Source organism: Neltuma alba, unplaced genomic scaffold (genome assembly GCF_004799145.2).
Source record: "Neltuma alba isolate B1F8T4 unplaced genomic scaffold, ASM479914v2 tig00012062_pilon, whole genome shotgun sequence".
In the NCBI taxonomy this organism is placed as follows: Eukaryota; Viridiplantae; Streptophyta; class Magnoliopsida; order Fabales; family Fabaceae; genus Neltuma; species Neltuma alba.
In genome coordinates, this window is record NW_021636623.1 from 226736 (window position 1) to 244704 (window position 17969).

Genomic DNA, 17969 nt, shown 5'->3' on the forward strand with positions numbered 1-17969 from the left:
TGCGAGGTTTATTTTCACTATACAAAATAAATTTATTGAATTTTTGCTATTATTAGTTAATTATTTTAACATACGAAGAAGCATTATTTCCCACATTTTCTTCTGGTAATTTCATTTTATTTTTAATTAAATTTTTGTAATTTTTTTATAGGGTCCTTATGGTTTCCTTAATTATAAGTATTGAACTCTATATTCATAATTTGTTAATTTCACACAATATATACTTGAATTAATTTTGTCATATGGATTTAATTAAAATAAAAATAAACCAAATGCATAGATATAAAGAGACATTCATGCGCATAATAATTTATTATTTTAAAGCTTACACGAACCTTTTCTAAAATCAAAATTTATATAAGATAGACCTCTTTTTAATAGTTGATATTTTATTTCTATCCATTCAATCTTATTCACTAGTAAACAATATTTTAAGGATCAAAGCGCACTCTTTAACATGAATGATCTATAAAAATCATTTACTAACATTACCTATCACTTGGAAAAAAATTTATTAGTTCAATATTTTTTTTTTTCAATTTTTAAGTATTATCATAATTATTTAAAATATTATAAATCGTGGAGATTGCAAAATTAGATTTGAGCTCTATAAAAATCATTTAATATAGTTTTGATTTGTAAAATTAATTATTTTAGAATATTCAATGAAACATTTTTAACAATATTAAAAATCGGATTGAAGAGTAGATCTCTGTAATTTTAAAGATAATCATTGTATTTTTTTTTTCCTTTTTTGTGAATGCATATTTAGATGCTTACGTAAACTTTTTTCGGCTTATAGATTGGAATGAGTGTATTGTGAAGGAATTTACAGATCGAAGTTCAATGTGTCAGGACAAGAGGGAACGGCTTGAATCGTAACAAACAATTAAGGCTCAATACATATTAAACGTGCAATAAGGTTCAATATTAGTCGCTAGGGGATATACTAGTACGGCACGATTATGAGAATGTGATACTAATTCAACACCAACCGGACTATTATCTACTCTTCTTGTCTTTAATATAAGACCTAATCTTTAATATAAGACCTAACTAATTTAATTAGGTTAAGAAATTTAGGTTAGTTAGTTAATTATAGGAATTATAATATGCTTTTTTTAAAACATCATAATCATCTTCTTTAATATCCTTTCTCCATCTTCTACTTGATTATGATTGAGAGATTATCTATAAAAGTAATTTAAAAAAAATAATAAATATGAAAAATATATATTATATTCAGGGTAAAAATCAACTTAATAATTAGGTCCCATATCAAAAACCGAACGAGTATATTCTACCACTCAAAACAAATAAGAAATGAACACATTATCCGTTAAGAGAAGAGCACATATTAACGCTTTTTTATTTACATACTACCAACGATGAAAAAAATTCCCAAATTTCATACTTATCTGATTTTTAATATAAGGCCTAATTGTTGAGTTGATTTTGGTCTTAAATATAATATCTATTTCTCATATTTATCAATTTTTTCTAAATTACCACTATAGATACGTCCTCAATCATAATTAAGTAGAAGAGTGAGGGAGGATATTAAAGAAAATGATTATGGTATTTAAAAAAAATATGTCATTTTTTATAATTGACTAACTTATTTAACTTCTTTAATCTAATCAAATTAGTTAAATAGATTTTATATTAAAAATTCAAAGAGTATAATAAAAAATACTTACTAAAATATTATATTTAAAATCATTCATAATAAGAATGAGTTTGAAATATTAGCAAGAATGAGTTCACTTTATGATATCAATAAAAAGTGAACTCGTTCTCACAGAAAACGATATCATCTCTGACACCCAAGTACCATTAAAAAAAAAAGATTTCTTAAATAAATGGGAGGAGTGTCAGTGGGGAGAGATAGTGGATGGGTGGGAGTGGCTAAGCAGTCAGTATGTCGGATGTGTTCTTCTGGAATACCTTCTCCATTCCCTTCATATCTTGATTCTCCATGTCAAGATCATGCACATGTGCCAAATAAGAAATTCATTAATAAATAAGCATTATAAATTTACAAAAATATATTAAAGATTTTTTAGACCTAGTTATAATTTTTTATGAATGTTAAAAGATCATACTATCTTAGCTTAATACTTTTCTAGTCCTATTTTTATGGTAGAAAGAGAATAAAATTTTTGGTCCTATATACAAAATAAAGAGAAAATTTTAGTCAATAATTAGGTGAACTGAATTCAGTTCTCACCCTGTTAAAGAAGACTCTTGAGAAAGGGCATTTTAGTCATAAACCAGGCAGTCCAAAGTGCTTTGTTGATCTTATAAATGTCCATCTCCATTGTGTTAATTGGAATACACTTTATCATTTGTATTGACGTTATTTTGATGAAGTATATTATATATTAAATAGGAATAAAGTTAAAAAGTTATTAAATTTTAAATGAGAGTTAATGGAGTTTAGGATTTTTATTCATCTGTGTAAAACATATTATAAATGACTTATAAATAAGACTAGTAGAGTACCTATTAAATCATAAACACAAATTTAGAATTATAAATACAAAAATACATATAAAATTCCATAAATAAATTATGATATAAAATTATTATTTTGAAATTTCATAATAAATTATAATTAGAAGCATGCTTATTAGTCAACATACCTTATGGCTTAATTATCATATGAAATTTTTTTTTTAATAACTCTTGTTTTTTGGTGATAATTTTTAATAACTCTTTGAGCCGCCTGGTTTGTGACTAAAATGCCTTTCCCCAACAGTGAGAATTGAATTCACTCAATTATTAACTAAATTTTAAATAGGATAAAAAATTTTATTCTCTCTCTATTCTATAAATAAGACACTATTAAGCTAGGATAGTATGATCTTTCAACATTCATAAAAAATTATAACTAAGTCTAAAAAGTCTTGAATATATTTTTGTAAATTTATAATGCTTATTTATTAATAAATTTCTTATTTGGAAATTGGCACATATGCATAATTTTGGCATGGAGAATCAAGATATGAAGGGAATGGATCAGATGTTCTAGAAGAACACACCCCGCATATCGTATAACTAGCCACACCCACCCCATCCAGTCTCTCCCCATTCACAATCCTCCGATCCATTTTAAGAAATCCTTTTTTTTTTTTCAATTGTACTTAGGTGTCAGCGGTGAAAACTTTCTCCACTCTGTGAGGATGAGTTGACCTTTTTCATTCTTATTTTGAGCAATTTTAAATGCAGTATTTTAGTAAATATTTTTTATTGTATAGGATCTGGGAAATTTTTTTCACTGCTTGCAGTATATGAGTAAAAAAGCCCACATCAGACATACCATCTATTATTTAATAAAGCCTCTCGCCTCAACAAATATAGCATTTCAAGGTCAAAAAAAAAAAAAGAAGAACAAATATAGCATTCAATCAAAATATAAAAAACAAATCCAAGTATAAACCATGATACAATTTGAATTTGGTTTAATTAGCAACTGTTTGACAGACAAACACCACGCCTTCGTAACTGATCACAAAGATTCAGGCTTTGAGGGGTAGGTCCGAGACAAATTTCATGCGACTGGTAAAAACGCCAGCTCCACACATAACAACTCAGAAGTTCAAACACAAGCTTCGTCACATGGCTTGTTACACACTTATCTCTTCAGTGGGTTACTGCATCCTACAACAAGACAGGAGTGACGACGAATAAGGCCCTACTTTTATACAATATTTCTTTTAAAGAAAAATAATCTATAATCCAAGCCAACATTTTACCAAGTTTTCTTTGTTTCCTTGCTTATCTTCAGCAATGGAAGTGCTGACAGGACCTGCATGTGGAAAGTAAAAATATTGAACGCTTAAGACTATCTTGAACTGAACTTTTGTATTATTGCATGTCAAAGGAGAAATTGCTTCAGGCTTACCTTGTGCAACATTAGATTTCTTCCCCTGCTTCCTGATCTTCCCCTTTTCTTTGTTAGGTTCTTCCTTACCTGGCTTTTCAGGTTTTTTCACTGACCTGCGACTCCCACTGTCCAAACCAGATCTTGAATTTGCAGAATTCTCACTGAAACTTCCTCTTGCTCTGCATTTGGGATTACTCTTTTGACAAGTCTCCTTCTTGATTGGTTCTTCCTTAGGAGAGGGTTTACTAGGGTCCATGTTTAAGCACTTAGGTTCCATATTCCCAGTACTCATGGTAGATGAGTTATTCAAATCTTCATCGGATAACCCACTTGCCTCTTCTCGAACCCCTGAAACAGATTCGGGGACATCCTGCTGTAACTGCTTTGTGTTTTCTGAGATGTTGTAGCTCTCAAACAATTCTCTCACAAGTTCTTGTTCAGCTAGCTGGTGGCGCTGTGCATAAGATTTGAGCTCATCTTGCATTCTCTTCAGATGCTGTGGCTGATGTCAATGCCAAACACAAACCAAAAGATGGTTCAGATGCGCTGAGAATAGAGACAAGGACTAAATACCCAAGTTCCCAAAATCTTTAGAGTAATTAACTTAAAGAGTAAGAGTATGAATGAAAGAGAGAGCATTGGATATGAATAATATGTACCTCGGATATTGCCTCTAAAGCCAGTTTGAAAAATCCAAGCGAGATTGAGTGCTTAGCAGCCGATTCTGAGACCTTGATCTGGGATAACCAAAACGAAGCAGAAGACAAAGCATTGAACTTCTTTCTGCTAGATGGTCTTGACATGTCAGAAGTGGGAGTTTCACTCTTGTTCTGACCGTAAGTTGACCTAGAAGTTCTGGTCTCCGTGACTGGGGAAATATTAGTAGGCTTACCAGCCAGCTTTGGGCCTGGAATTGCAGATGCTTTGGCAGGAATTGAGAGCCTTCTCGGCGGTTTAGCACTACCAGACTTTTCCTTTCCAGAAAGATCAAGAACACCCACACTTTTACTCACACTTGATGTTGGTCTTCCCCTGAAAAATGAAAATGCAACTTTTTTTTTTTGGTCATGAAAGCCAATTATCACAATTCTTCTTGTTATCATTTGTCACTCAATTTTGAATCATGAACCATAAAGCTAGTAACGGCCGCATGATTAGGTGAAAGTGATTTTGTAGATGAGTAAATGATACAAATCTCATCAAGAGAATCAATTCACTAAACATATAATCGTTGAGAAGTATGAGGGGATACACGTGAAAGGGTCCATAAATTCACAATCTTAAGGTCGCTTATTTATGTGTATCATCTCACACGTTCTCAACAAGCTTCAATAATCATAATGAGAATCAAATTTTAAAACTACAGCATATAACAGAGACAGAGACATTGCATTTCCCAGGTTGTCTAATAACATTCATTCAGAAGCAAATTTTAGACCAAAATAGGGGAATTCAGGTCCCAAGCACTATTCGACAGACAAATTGTTCGAAAGCTTTATAAGCGGCAATAAGAGAGAAAATTTGGTAAGAAGAAAAAGGAAAAGATAAAAGGAAAAACCTCCTGGACGCAGCATGTGGCTCCTCTTTGTTTGATTTATTCGCGGAACGCAGAGTGTATCTTGGAAGCTTCGGCCTTGCCGAGTTCGCTGCATCACAAGACAAAACGATTAAAAGACCAAACGATTTTCTGTTTGGCGACTGAATCAAACGAAATTCGTAAGAAGAACACAGAGGAAACAAGAGAAGAAACAGAATATGGGGCGAGCATTGTACCGGAAACACTCCCAGCGCCAGCAGAGGCATGTACCTTGACAGGTTCCTGCATTGATGCTTGTGTTTCTGATTCAGAATTCACAGACCGAGGTTGCTTCTGTCGAATCGGCAACTTCAAAAGTGGATATATAAGGGTGTCTGCGGTGGCCAAGTGTCCGTTGGGCGGGAAAAGCAAAGAACCACCCCTCTTTCTCTAAAATTAAAAATTTGTCTGTTGTCTAAGACCACGCGCCCAGGTTGGACGGCAAGGGTACTCGCTCGATCACATGTGAGCTCGCTGACGTGGAGAGATTCTGATTTAGAAGGTTCATTGTGAAGGACTGTAAACCGCAAGATGGTTGAACGTGGCAATTTCGGGACCGTTCGATGTGATGATTTGCAAAGAAAATTACGGGGGAGGTGAGGATTTGTGAAGCCAGTAATAACGGTTAAACGTTAAGATTGCATAATTGTGGGCTCTGGCTGGCTTGTGAATAAAGTCCCGTAGTGGGCCCTGAAGGCTCCCTCATCGTTCGAATTTCAAATTTCAAAACCCGGAGCCGTTAGATTTCTTTTATTTTGGGTCAAATGACCATAGACATGGCCCAAACATACATATTTTATAAACAAGGGAAAACTAAGTCCTAGGTCCTTATAGTTTTTGTCAAATTTGGTCAAGGTCCCTAGAGTTTATTTACTTGGATACAAGTCCTTATAGTTTCAGTCAAATTGGTTCAAAATCCTTCCGTTAACTAACAGTGTTTAAAATAATTATGTGGCAAATAACTTAATGAGTTGGCAATTTTTTGAAGATGGCTGGCCTTGTTTTCCGCAAATTGATGCCAACTCACAATTTTGGGAACCCCCTTCCAAGATCCATCATTTACGATTTTGGCCACAGATTGTCGTCTTCTTGCGCTTCTTCCAGATCTGAGTTTCATATCCTTTCCAGATGAAGCTGATTTTAAATGAGTTGTTTAAGTGATGGTGGAAGGCTGCACATCGCAATAAATAAAGGCATCAGACGTAGAGAGAACGCTTGGAATCTTGCATAGAGCAAGTAAATGGATGCAAATACAACGATTACATATCATAGTGGAAGGAATTCTTTCTCAGATCTATACCTCCATCTCCGTTTTTCCTTCATTCCTTCAATATTGGGGATTTAAATGTGAGAAAAGAGTACTTGAATATGCAAGTTCTTCCTCTGGTGTTTATCACCATCCCTGGACCCCTTTTTTCTCTCTCCCTCTCTCCCCCCAACTCGACAAACAAGGAAGACCCATTCTCATCTGTTATTTGCTTCTGGGTTTGGTTCGAAAATTGCTTACAGATATTGCGAGAGCAAGAAGAATTTTTCTTAGCTTCTTGTAGAGGTTGTCTCTCTGGGTTCCTTCTTATAATCTTTTCTCAGATCTATTACCTACCTCTTCATCTTTTCCCTCGTTCATTCATTTTTTTGGGAGGCGGGGGTTAAGTTTATGGAATGGAAGAGGTAAGTTTAATCGTCCCCTTTTGGACACCGCGTCCCCTTTTGATGATGATAGATTTGAAACTCAAATATCCCAGGAGCACAAGAAGGAGACGATCTGGCATTCCCTACCAGCACCAATTTGGAGGAAAAAGAAGCCCAGTCATCGTAAAGAAATTGCCAACTAATTAGTCATCTGCCAAGTAATCATTTTTAACAGGGTTAGTTAACAGAAAGAGTTTGACCAAATTTGACTGAAATTATAAGGATCCATATCCTAAAAAATAAACTCTAGGGACCTTGACCAAATTTGACCAAAACTATAAGGACTCAGAGCATAGTTTTCCCTATAAACAAAAGGCACTAAATTTCAAGAATTGCTAGTATGTTTTTAGTTCACTCTTTTTCCCTCAAGTTTTTATTATGACGCCATTTTTTTCAAATTTTGAAAAATTTTCGAGTAATATGTCAAAGAAAAAGAATCTTTTCAAAGTAATGATCTCGTGTGAGTTTGTTCCCAAATGTAAACTATTTTTATTCCTAGGTATTAAGGGCTAATTCAATTTATCAATTTGTTTGAAAAATACAAAGGCCACGGCATGGTGCCATATGCAGAAGAAAATGAAGAACTAAGGGCATTTAGCTTAGTACACAGGTTAGGCAAGAGGAAGCATCTATGGTCATGAACTCGGTATATGCATGCAATGTGTTAAAAGGTGCTAGTTGGTCAATATAAATATTAACGCATCTCAATGTGGACTTAACATATTACTTCCTTTTACCTCATGCTCTAAATATAAGATTTAATTTATATCTTGTACTCCTCTAGTCCTAAGTATAAAACCCTTATACACACTAGTATAAGGGTCTTATATGTAGGATCGGAGGAGTAGAACTTACATTACAAACTATGTCTTATATTACTTTTAGTCCGTAATATAAAAACTAATTTCAATTTCAATTTGATCTTAAATATAAGACTTCAATTCATTTTATTTTTCATATTTATCTATTTTTTTAAAATAGTTTTTGTAGTAGTTGCACATATTAAAGGTTTCATCAAATGGTTATTTTAGTTAATACACATGATTAGCAAAAGTTTTTAAAAAAGATAATATCTATATATTATAAATAACTAATTAACAAACCTTCTTAATCTATCCAAATTAGTCAACTGACTCTTATATTAAGGATCAAAGGTAGTATGTAGGATCAGAGATAGTACCATTTTCCCATACTATGCAAAAAAAAAAAAAAACTAAGAATCAGATATGGATTGGGAGATGGCACCCAACAATCGCATGGTAGTGTCACAGGATTTTTGTTCTTTTTGGGCCAAGTACATGTATCTCCTATAAAAAATAATATTGTTTGAGATATTATAGAGTACTACCTCCGGTACTTATTATAAGACCCCATTTGACTTTTTGTTTGGTCCTAATTATAAGATCCCAATCCATTTTGTCTCCCATATTTATGTATTTTTTTCCAAGATAATGCTTCTAATAATGATAGTTCTAGTCAATATACTTAATTAGCAATGATATTTTAGGAATGACAATACTTATTTATTATAAATAACTAACTTAACTTATTTCCTTAATCTCCTCAAATAAGTCAACTGGGTCTTATAATTAGGACCGGAGGTAGTATTAAATATAGATATTCAAACATTAATTGTTCGCATCATATGGAAGATGAGAATTTATTCTATGCGGTTGAAGTAAAGGATGATATGGAGAATGGTTGGGGGAGTTGGGTTCGGCTTGTCTTCTCTGCCTCTCCCATTCGCTGCCACAAAACACCAACATTTTGCCTCAAAATGGAGAGACTAAACTTGTGGATTGAATGAGCAAAAGACATGGTTTAATGAAACCTTAAACACGTGCCTTGAACCCGGACGCGTATGTGCAATTTCCTCCATCATATTTTTTCCATTCAGCATTATTTTATTTTAATATTCAATTTATTTCTCTCTTTATATATAATCTTTAATGAGGTGAATTATTGTGGATTCTCATTATTGCCAAGTTATCAACTTATCATCACGCAAGGTCCTTGAAAAAAAAAAACAAAACTTATCATCATATATTACTACCTCCAATCCTAATTATAAGAGTTAGTAGACTAATTTAAGAAGATTAAAGAAAAAAATTAAGCTAGTTATTTGTAATAAATAGGTATTGTCTTTCTTAAAATATCCTTACTAATCAAATGTATTGGCTATAATTATCATTGTTAGAAGGACTATCTTAAAAAAAATACTTAAATATGAGAGAAAAAGTAGGTTAGGGTCTTATATTTAGGATCAAAATAAAAGTCAAACAAGGTCTTATATTAAGGACTAGAGGTAGTGCTTTCTTTAGTGAGCATATGAACTAGCAAAGACTTATCCTAAAGGAAACATTTTAAAAAAATGCATTTAAAATTTAAAAATTTCAAATCAAGAATCACTACAAAAATATGTTATCATTTACTTTTCAAATATAGTTAATTGCTATTAAAATATAGTGAACAAAACTGATTTAAAATTTTAAAATTTAAAAGTATTTTTTTGGATTCTCCCTATCATAAATATTATATATTAATCCACTTTCTTTCTTAATTTATTTTTTTCAAAATATTTATATTGATTACACGTGTTTAAAAGATTATCAAGAAATAATTATAAGCAAATTGTTAAAAAAGGTATTTTAACAAAACAAACACATATTTTTAACAAGTAATTAATTTAAATTATTTTCTTAATTTTTACAAATTAATTACTTTTTCGGTTTTAAATATAAGACTCTTATACTAGTATGTATAAAGGTTTTATATTTAGGACCTGACAAGTATATAACTTTCGTATTAGAAATTAGAGAGAACAGTTTGTGGGTAACTTCTGTGATCCATTCAAGCTGCCAACGAGTATTGGCACCGAGACACAGTCAAATGCTATCTTGTCTACTTCCCATTGCTACTCTTCTTCTTGGCTTTGATACCTGCTGTCGCATGTATATCTGAGAATGATGTCCAGTAAAAGATTAGCTGAAATACAATGAAAGCCAAGCTCTTTGGCGGAGGCAAGCATAAAAGAAGGATCAAGGCCAGCCTCGACTAAAAATTTTAAATTTGCAAAAGAGTTACTCTTCTGGTCCTTAATATAGGACCCAATTCTTAAATTGGTTTTGGTCCTATCTCATATTTATTAATTTTTTCTAAATTACCCCTATGGATACTCTCTCAACAATAATCAAGTAGAAGAAGGAGATGGGGTATTAAGAAAGATGATTGTGGTATTTTAAGAAAAATGTGTCACTTTTCTTATAATTAACTAACTTACCTAACTTCCTTAATCTAATCAAATTAGTTAAATGGGTCTTATATTAAGGACTGGAAGAGTATATATATGTGTGTGTGTGACTTATTGCTCAATTCTCGTCTCTATAAATGTTTTTCATTTGGTTGAGAAAGGCATAAAGTTTCCTACATATTGAGAAAATCAACAAAGATGAATATAAAATTTCCTATGTATTGAAATATTTGTGTGTATTCTTTATTTAAATCTTCTAACAAATTATTTTAATTGTTAAACCATTATTACTTTTGATCTTAATTACTCCTCCGGTCCTTATTATAAGACCCCATTTGACTTTTTATTTGGTCCTAATTATAAGATCCCAATCCATTTTGTCTCTTATATTTATGCATTTTTTTTCCAAGATAATCCTTCTAATAATGATAGTTTTAGCCAATATACTTAATTAGTAAGGATATTTTAGGAATGACAACACTTATTTATTATAAATAACCAACTTAACTTACTTCCTTAATCTCTTCAAATAAGTCAATTGGGTCTTATAATTAGGACCGGAGGAGTATAAGATTTTGTATTTTAGGTTAAATAATGTGAGTTGATATATCATGTCAAGAGGATGATGGGAATAATGATAACAGTACAGTAACTGTGATTGCAACTTTGATTGGTTGATGTTTTGTTGTTCGGTGAAGACGGACAAAAGCCCTGGATTAACCACCAGACCAAAGAGAACAACTCAAAAAGGAATAAAATGTAATCACCGTCTTATTGCAAAACTAAACCTGGTTTTTGTGTCAGAAAGCATAATTGTGCTGCATAAGATTATTGCAGCAATCGCCTGGTTTGCTGCTGACAGTTATCAGTGACGTGGCTCTTATCCTCCTTACTCTTTTTGTCCCACGTTGCCTCCTAACTTCACTTCATCCCCCCACCTTGTCCTACCCGCCAGCGTGGCTCCCACGTACCAACCGTAACCCCCCTCCTACCTCACCTTTCCAAACTCCACGCGCCGTCCGCTCATGGTCGTCCGGGGACTTGCCCATCACATCAACGGTCCATATTATTTGCACGCGCGTTTGAGCGTGTTACCCTTTTTTGGTAGGGAGGACGGAAGTGTAATTTTGTAATGCTTCCGAATAAAGAACCTGCAACACTTGGTTTCGAAGTAACTGCACTGGGACTCCCCACACGTCCACTTACTATCACGAATCTCGACTTTGATATCATCTGCGCTCAAGCGCACCATATACTATCGTGGGAACCGTCCGATCAGACAATTTTTCGCGTCTCTGGTCAATAGCGTTAATGTCAATCATAAGCCATTACATCTAGCGGTGAAATTGAGATTGGCTACATGACATTCAGTGAGTTCTGACTATAGGGGGTTCATTTTCGACCAAATTTGCCACCTTTTTCAGTTTCAGACTTTGTTTTCTTCGCTTCTCCAGCAGAGGGCATCAAAGCAACTCAGCAAGCTAGCAGAAAATTGATGGAGCTTTAAAGATCACATTTTTTTTTCCCTTGGGTTTCAAGGTCTCTCTCTGACTCTCTTCCATGGTAAGCCACATTTGCTTCTGTTCTATCTCTCGTCTACTCCAATGTACATATGATCACGTTCTTCTAGGAATCAGTTCATGCACATTTTGTATTCTCATGGTTTGATTCGGGATTTCAGGAACAATTGACTTGGGTGAAGATAGGTTCTGCATTTGTTTGGTACGGGGTAGATCTAGCTCGAATTGACCTCGTTAAGTTTGATCTCAGACTTTCAGAAATGTAGCAGCGTGTGTTCGTAGTTTAATGAGCAGTAGATCTTGTGGGTTTTAGGGATTCTCGACGTCTTTAAGGACTTTCCTTTGCTTCTTTTTCTCTTTTGTCATTATGAACCATGCCTAAACCAGTCTGTCACATCTTGGTATTCCCTGCCTTCTTCGTAATCGTTTTAGGTACTTTGGAAATAACCATCTTTGACTAAAACGACAACTTCTACTTATAGCGTCCCAGGTTGATTAATGCTGAGCTAATTGTACATTTTCCTGACAAAAATTGTCGCAAAAACGTTTCTTTGGGAGGTCGGAAAGTAAAACTTGATTTGCTTATTTGCAATGTGCTTTGTTTAACTAGCTGATTTAAACAATGTTATTATTGGGAAAAACATGTTTCAGCCAGAAAGAGGAAAATGCTTGGAGATCACACTCTAATATGCTCAACCCTTACTGGGAAAAAGGAAAATACTCAAATTACTCTTTCTCTATAAAACTTTACTCCTGTGATTTCCCTCTTCGTCAAACTTTTAAACCCTTAACTCTATTTGTACTAACCTTCGTGGCTTTTCAAACTCTAGTGCGGTGAACTATATTTGTTACCTGAATTATACAACTTTAGATGAATTACATGATTCCAGGAACATAAATGAAAGAGTCAATACCAAAAATCTCACTCAATTCCAAAAACGGAAACCTCTAAAAGTTGTTTAATATTTAAACCTATTATTTCTAGCAGTTCTTCTTAGTTCTTACGTTTGATATTACAGTCACAGCAATGAGTGAGGTGCACCATATGTATAAGCATAAATGATTCATCTGGTTTCAATTTATGTGCTGTATGGTCATTGCTTCACTTGACACTGTTTCAGAGCCTTCAGAACTTCTTGCTTGGACATTAGGGATAAAGTTATTGAGTTTCTTTACTTATAAACTAAAAAAGATTACTTGCGTATCTGAACCATATATGGCAACACTTCCCATCTCAAACTTAAGAAAAAAAGCATGAAAATCTCAGCAAGAAACTAAAATCTTTGTTGCACTGAAATAACTGAACTTGATGATCGTCTATAGCTGGAATCTTGATTTAGTGAATTATTCTTGTTTGTTGTCATTATTTAATTTTTTATGTAAACAATGTCCATGCAAATTGATGCAGAGAGACCAGGTTCACCCTTTCTAATTTTACAGGTCCAGACCTCATCATGGGGAAGTCACCGGGAAAATGGATCAAAACTGTGCTATTTGGGAAAAAGTCATCCAAATCCAATATTTCAAAAGCAAGAGAGGTAATACTCTGCTATGTCATTGTGGGATCAAGTTTTTGCTTATTTCATCGAAACTCCTGACTTTTAAAACTTCGTAATGTAGAAACTTGTTAAACAGAAAGAAGCGCCAATTGCTTCCAAGGCATCAGAAACTGAGTTCTCTTTTGATCCAACTCCCACTACTTTTGCTAGAAGTGAGAGGGATCTAGGAGTGGAAAATAATGGATCAGAAAATCTTTTGCTGCAGAATCAAGCAGATATTGCAGGATCTGATCATCAAGATGCCCCTTCCGATCCAGAGAGAATTATGCAGGATGAATCTGCAACAAAGGTGCAGGCTACTTTACCGCCTGATCTAGACAAAATTAAGCAGGAGGAAGCTGCAATTAAGATGCAGGCTACTTTACCTCCTGATCTAGACAAAATTAAGCAGGAGGAAGCTGTAATGAAGGTGCAAGCTACTTTCAGGGGTTATTTGGTAATTTTCATGTATACTCTTAAAGCTTCAATTGAAAATGTATTTCAGGGGAAAAATGGTAGTCTCAAGTGTAATCCTGAAGATGATATAAATGCAGGCTGCAAAAAATATAAAAACTGTATGGAATTTGTTTACTGTTGATGTCATGAATTAGAGTCAAGTGACATCTGTCTTAAAGGCTTTGTTGGAACAAGGAATCGAGAAGTTAAGAAAACATAATCTAGTGCGATACTTGAATTGTAGAGTTAAAACCAACTGATGTTTAAGCTGCTTACTGTATCTGATGTAGTGGTGTATAGCCAGAAGCATTCAAGTGAATGTTCTCAGTGCCAACTGGAGAAAAAGGGAAAATTAGGGAAAAGTCTTCCATTAAAATTTTTATTGATGAGAAGGACATAAATCAAAGTACTGGTACTCTGTGTGGACAAAATTTGCAAAGTACCAGTACTTTGTGCATATAAAAATTTATCAGGTTCTCACTAGTAAAATTTTCAATGGGGGACTTTCCCCAATTCTTCCAAAAAATAAAAAAAATTGTGTATTCAATTTATTTTGAAGCTTAAATTTCCTGTTGATCTTCTGCTGGACATTCATTCTGCCTTGTTCCCACAGCTGTAATGCTCATCAAGAAAATGATTGCAGCTGTCAATCTTCTTTACTGCTTCTGTTCTGGCAATTCTCGTAAATGTCTTCAGAAACAGTTATCAATAACAGCATTCTTAAGTTTGTTGAATGTATTATTTTGGAATTCTCATTGTCATGATTTATGCCTCAACTAATGGACGTGACTGGTGTCAAGGCTCGCAGGGCTTTCAGGACTCTTAAAGGCATAATAAGGTTGCAAGCACTTGTCCGAGGGCACCTGGTTAGGAGGCAAGCTATTTCTACTTTATGTTGCATGTATGGGATTATCAAGTTACAAGCACTTCTTCGTGGCCGAAGAGTTAGGCATTCTAATGTTGGACGTGAAATGCATGGGAAGTGCAATCTTGTGAAGCCTCTGGTAATGCTTTCATAGAGCTAAGTCTCTCGATTTTCAATAATCAATAATAGGTCATATTATTTATATTATTTTAGATTTCTCTAATGAAAGCTCCTCAAATGAAAAAAGACTAAAGAATAATGAAACTCCACCAAAGATTTAAAAAATGGCTCTTCCAGGAATTCAGTCACATCCTTTCTTGATCATGTAAACCTGAGCCTATAATAGGAAGTAGTAGTCAGTGGGTAGTAGTTATTTGAAACTTCATGCATGTCAAGAGATGAAGAGAATACTTCATAATGTGCCTAACTGTCTTGGTGGGTAATGTTATTCGAGTTTTCATGAAAATAAAAGCTGAAGTGTTTATGCATGGACAGTGTCTAGTTGTATGCGAACTTTTGAACTATAGTCTGTTAATCGGTGGGCACTGTCTCCGTAATGCACTTTTAAGATCGAAACACAGGGTATCATTGCTTCATAAGTCAATGCAGAGAGAGAGAGAGTATGACTTTATGCTACATTTATCATATCATATCTTTCAAACGTTGTTTCTGCTGATTTTTTTTCCTCCTGAATATGTTGTGCTTCAGGTTGACAAGTGTGGCAACTCAGTTGGGTTAACCACAAAAATTGCAAATACGTCACCGAATGTTTTTATCCACAAGGCAAGTTGAATTATGTTATGCTTGTGATAACTGGTAAAGTTATTTTGTATTCGTGGCTTCTGAGTCTGGATATGTGTTATTTTTAACAATGAATTATAGTATGATTCTGTAATATAATAGACATGCTTTTATGGTCTCTTATTGTAAAATGATGAAACTCTGTGCCTAAACCAGTCCCCATGTGAGTTATGCGCAAGTTTCATTCATGTCTTGATCCTAGTTTACCATAGCTTAATTTGGAAACAGAGGGACTTTCAGAGCTGCATCATTGATCTGTCTTGGCCAAATTTGGTTCGTTGTTTCAGCTTCTTGCTTCATCAACTGCAAAAACTGCTTCGCGTCTTCAATACGCATCTGGGGATCAAAATGTAGTCCTAAGTTGGTTGGAGCGCTGGTCAGCATCTCACTTTTGGAAACCAGTTCCCAAACCCAAGAAACTCATAGACTCTAAATCTCAGAGAAAGCTGGGTAATATTTCAAATGGAGATGCTCAGATGAGCAAACCAAAACGTGCTAACTGGAAGATTCCTTCTACAAGTTTAGACTTGGTCTTAATGCGAGAAAATTCTGATTTTGAGAAGCCAAAACGAAACCTGAGAAAAGTTTCAAGCAAGCCCACAGATCCAGTGCAGGAAAGTTCAGAAAATGAGTTTGAGAAGGTTAAGCGTAACTTGAGAAAGGTTGGTAACCCTGTTGTAGAGAATTCTGCTCAGTCAGAAGTTGAATCAGAGATTGCGAAGCAGCATCCGGAAGAGGAAGCAGTTACCTCAGGCTATGGTGTTTCAGAAGACGGGATCAAAAGCTGTTCCAATGAGAAGATAAAAATGGACACAGCATTGGCCATGTCCAATGAGCCTAACGGAGTAGTTACACTTAGAATTTCAGTTGGCAAGGAGGCGTCTAACATTCCTGATACTCAAGTGCCCATCAATTCGGCACCCTTGAGAGAGAATACAAGTAGATGGAAAAACAATTCTGGTGAAGAAGATGCCAAAGTACTAAAAGATCCACACGAGAGTTGTAATGATGAAAATTCTCCCCTAATAAATGGGCATTTGAGTCTTAAGGAAGATTCAATCAGAAATGAAAACCAGAAAGCCGGTGGGAAATCCCCAGCTCTAGCTAAGCAGGAACCTGTGGAGGATGGTTTACAGAATAGCCCAACTCCCACTTTACCAAGTTATATGGCGGCTACTGAATCTGCCAAGGCAAAGTTGAGAGCACAAGGGTCCCCAAGGTTAGGACAAGATGGTGGTGAGAGAAGCAACCTTACCAGGCGGCATTCTCTGCCATCTTCAAATAACAGTAAAATTAGTTCGCATTCGCCAAGAACACAGAGACCAGCTCAAGCAGGAGGCAAAGTGGGACACAGGACTGACAGAGCAACAGGTTCTTCCAGAAGTGCTAATGGTACGATATATTTCTTCTTAGATAAAATGGATTGATATGTCACATATGATGATGACTTCACTTGCAAACTAGCGTTCTAAGTTTTGGAATTGCAGGGACCAGAATAAGCAAAACAGTACTAAAGTTAAACTATTGGTTTTTGTTCGTTTCGCTTTTTGCTACACAATATCCTGGTTTTCAAAACAGTACAACTCTGGTGGAAACAACCTGAAAATTAAAATCGATCTGAAATATGCTGTTTTATTTTATGTTTTCATGATTGATAGCCATAAACTAGTTTCCTCATCTCGCAGGAAAGTTAACTCAAGCAGAGTGGAGAAGGTGATTTCAAGTAATGATTTTCTTGAGTTTAACATGAGGATATGCTGAAACTTGCAGAGCTCGTGTATCTATCATGATAATTGATTAATTGTTGAACTTCACAGAACTATAGGAGAGGTGAATTTGATCGGCTTGTTTTTCCTTTTGGTGTATTTGGGCTTTTGAGGGTGATTTCTGCATTATTTGTGGTTCAAGTTTTTGAAATGCTGCAACCCGAAATTTAACTCCTTCATGCCTTTTGACTTTTGATACGACCTGGGGACTATCCATTTTGCTTGGGATTAGTGTGTGATTTTTTTTAACTTGGCCTTGGGTCATCTCTCACCTGAGGACTAATCTTACTTCTTGATATCATCATTCATATGTGTAAGCCACTTTCTTGATTGTTACTTTCTCATTCTGCTACTCTTGGATTGGATCCTTGTGTCATTGTGTGAGCTTCTTGTTCTGTTGAGTCTGCAACAACCTTAGTTCGGATTTTAATCTCATGTAGTTTCTTTGAAATTTACGGGCTTTGTTCAGGTTCGACAATAACATTGTAAGTTTCAATTATCACTAAGATGCAGATTTTCCTAACAGCCACACGGACTAACTCTTGAGATTTCTTTTCCTTTTGTTCTTTTAGCATGAGGCCAAAGACTAACACCTTGTTTGGATTTATAAAAAAAG

At 34.6% G+C, this 17969-nt stretch overlaps 2 protein-coding genes across 2 annotated transcripts; one reads left to right on the plus strand and one right to left on the minus strand.

Annotated features, from left to right (window-relative positions):
- Nucleotides 1-3289: 3289 nt before the first annotated feature.
- Nucleotides 3290-5747, minus strand: LOC114721708 (uncharacterized). Its single transcript, XM_028907556.1, has 6 exons — nt 5663-5747; nt 5448-5535; nt 4549-4921; nt 3908-4391; nt 3759-3811; nt 3290-3663 (listed from the first exon to the last, which is right to left on the minus strand). The coding sequence occupies exons 1-6, from the start codon at nt 5712-5714 to the stop codon at nt 3646-3648; spliced, it is 1068 nt and encodes a 355-aa protein (XP_028763389.1). The 5' UTR covers nt 5715-5747; the 3' UTR covers nt 3290-3645.
- A 6181-nt stretch (nt 5748-11928) lies between these two features.
- Nucleotides 11929-17543, plus strand: LOC114721701 (protein IQ-DOMAIN 31-like). Its single transcript, XM_028907550.1, has 7 exons — nt 11929-11970; nt 13368-13465; nt 13548-13922; nt 14722-14925; nt 15495-15569; nt 15875-16979; nt 17273-17543. The coding sequence occupies exons 2-7, from the start codon at nt 13382-13384 to the stop codon at nt 17302-17304; spliced, it is 1875 nt and encodes a 624-aa protein (XP_028763383.1). The 5' UTR covers nt 11929-11970; nt 13368-13381; the 3' UTR covers nt 17305-17543.
- The last annotated feature ends 426 nt before the right edge of the window (nt 17544-17969 follow it).

Coding starts and splice junctions, on each gene's coding strand:
- LOC114721701 (XM_028907550.1), top strand. CDS start 13,382: ATGGGGAAGTCACCGGGAAAATGGATCAAAACTGTGCTATTTGGGAAA. Junction 13,923..14,721: donor CTACTTTCAGGGGTTATTTG/GTAATTTTCATG, acceptor ACTGGTGTCAAG/GCTCGCAGGGCTTTCAGGAC. Junction 15,570..15,874: donor CGAATGTTTTTATCCACAAG/GCAAGTTGAATT, acceptor TCGTTGTTTCAG/CTTCTTGCTTCATCAACTGC.
- LOC114721708 (XM_028907556.1), bottom strand. CDS start 5,714: ATGCAGGAACCTGTCAAGGTACATGCCTCTGCTGGCGCTGGGAGTGTT. Junction 4,922..5,447: donor CCACATGCTGCGTCCAGGAG/GTTTTTCCTTTT, acceptor TTCATTTTTCAG/GGGAAGACCAACATCAAGTG. Junction 4,392..4,548: donor CTTTAGAGGCAATATCCGAG/GTACATATTATT, acceptor CATTGACATCAG/CCACAGCATCTGAAGAGAAT.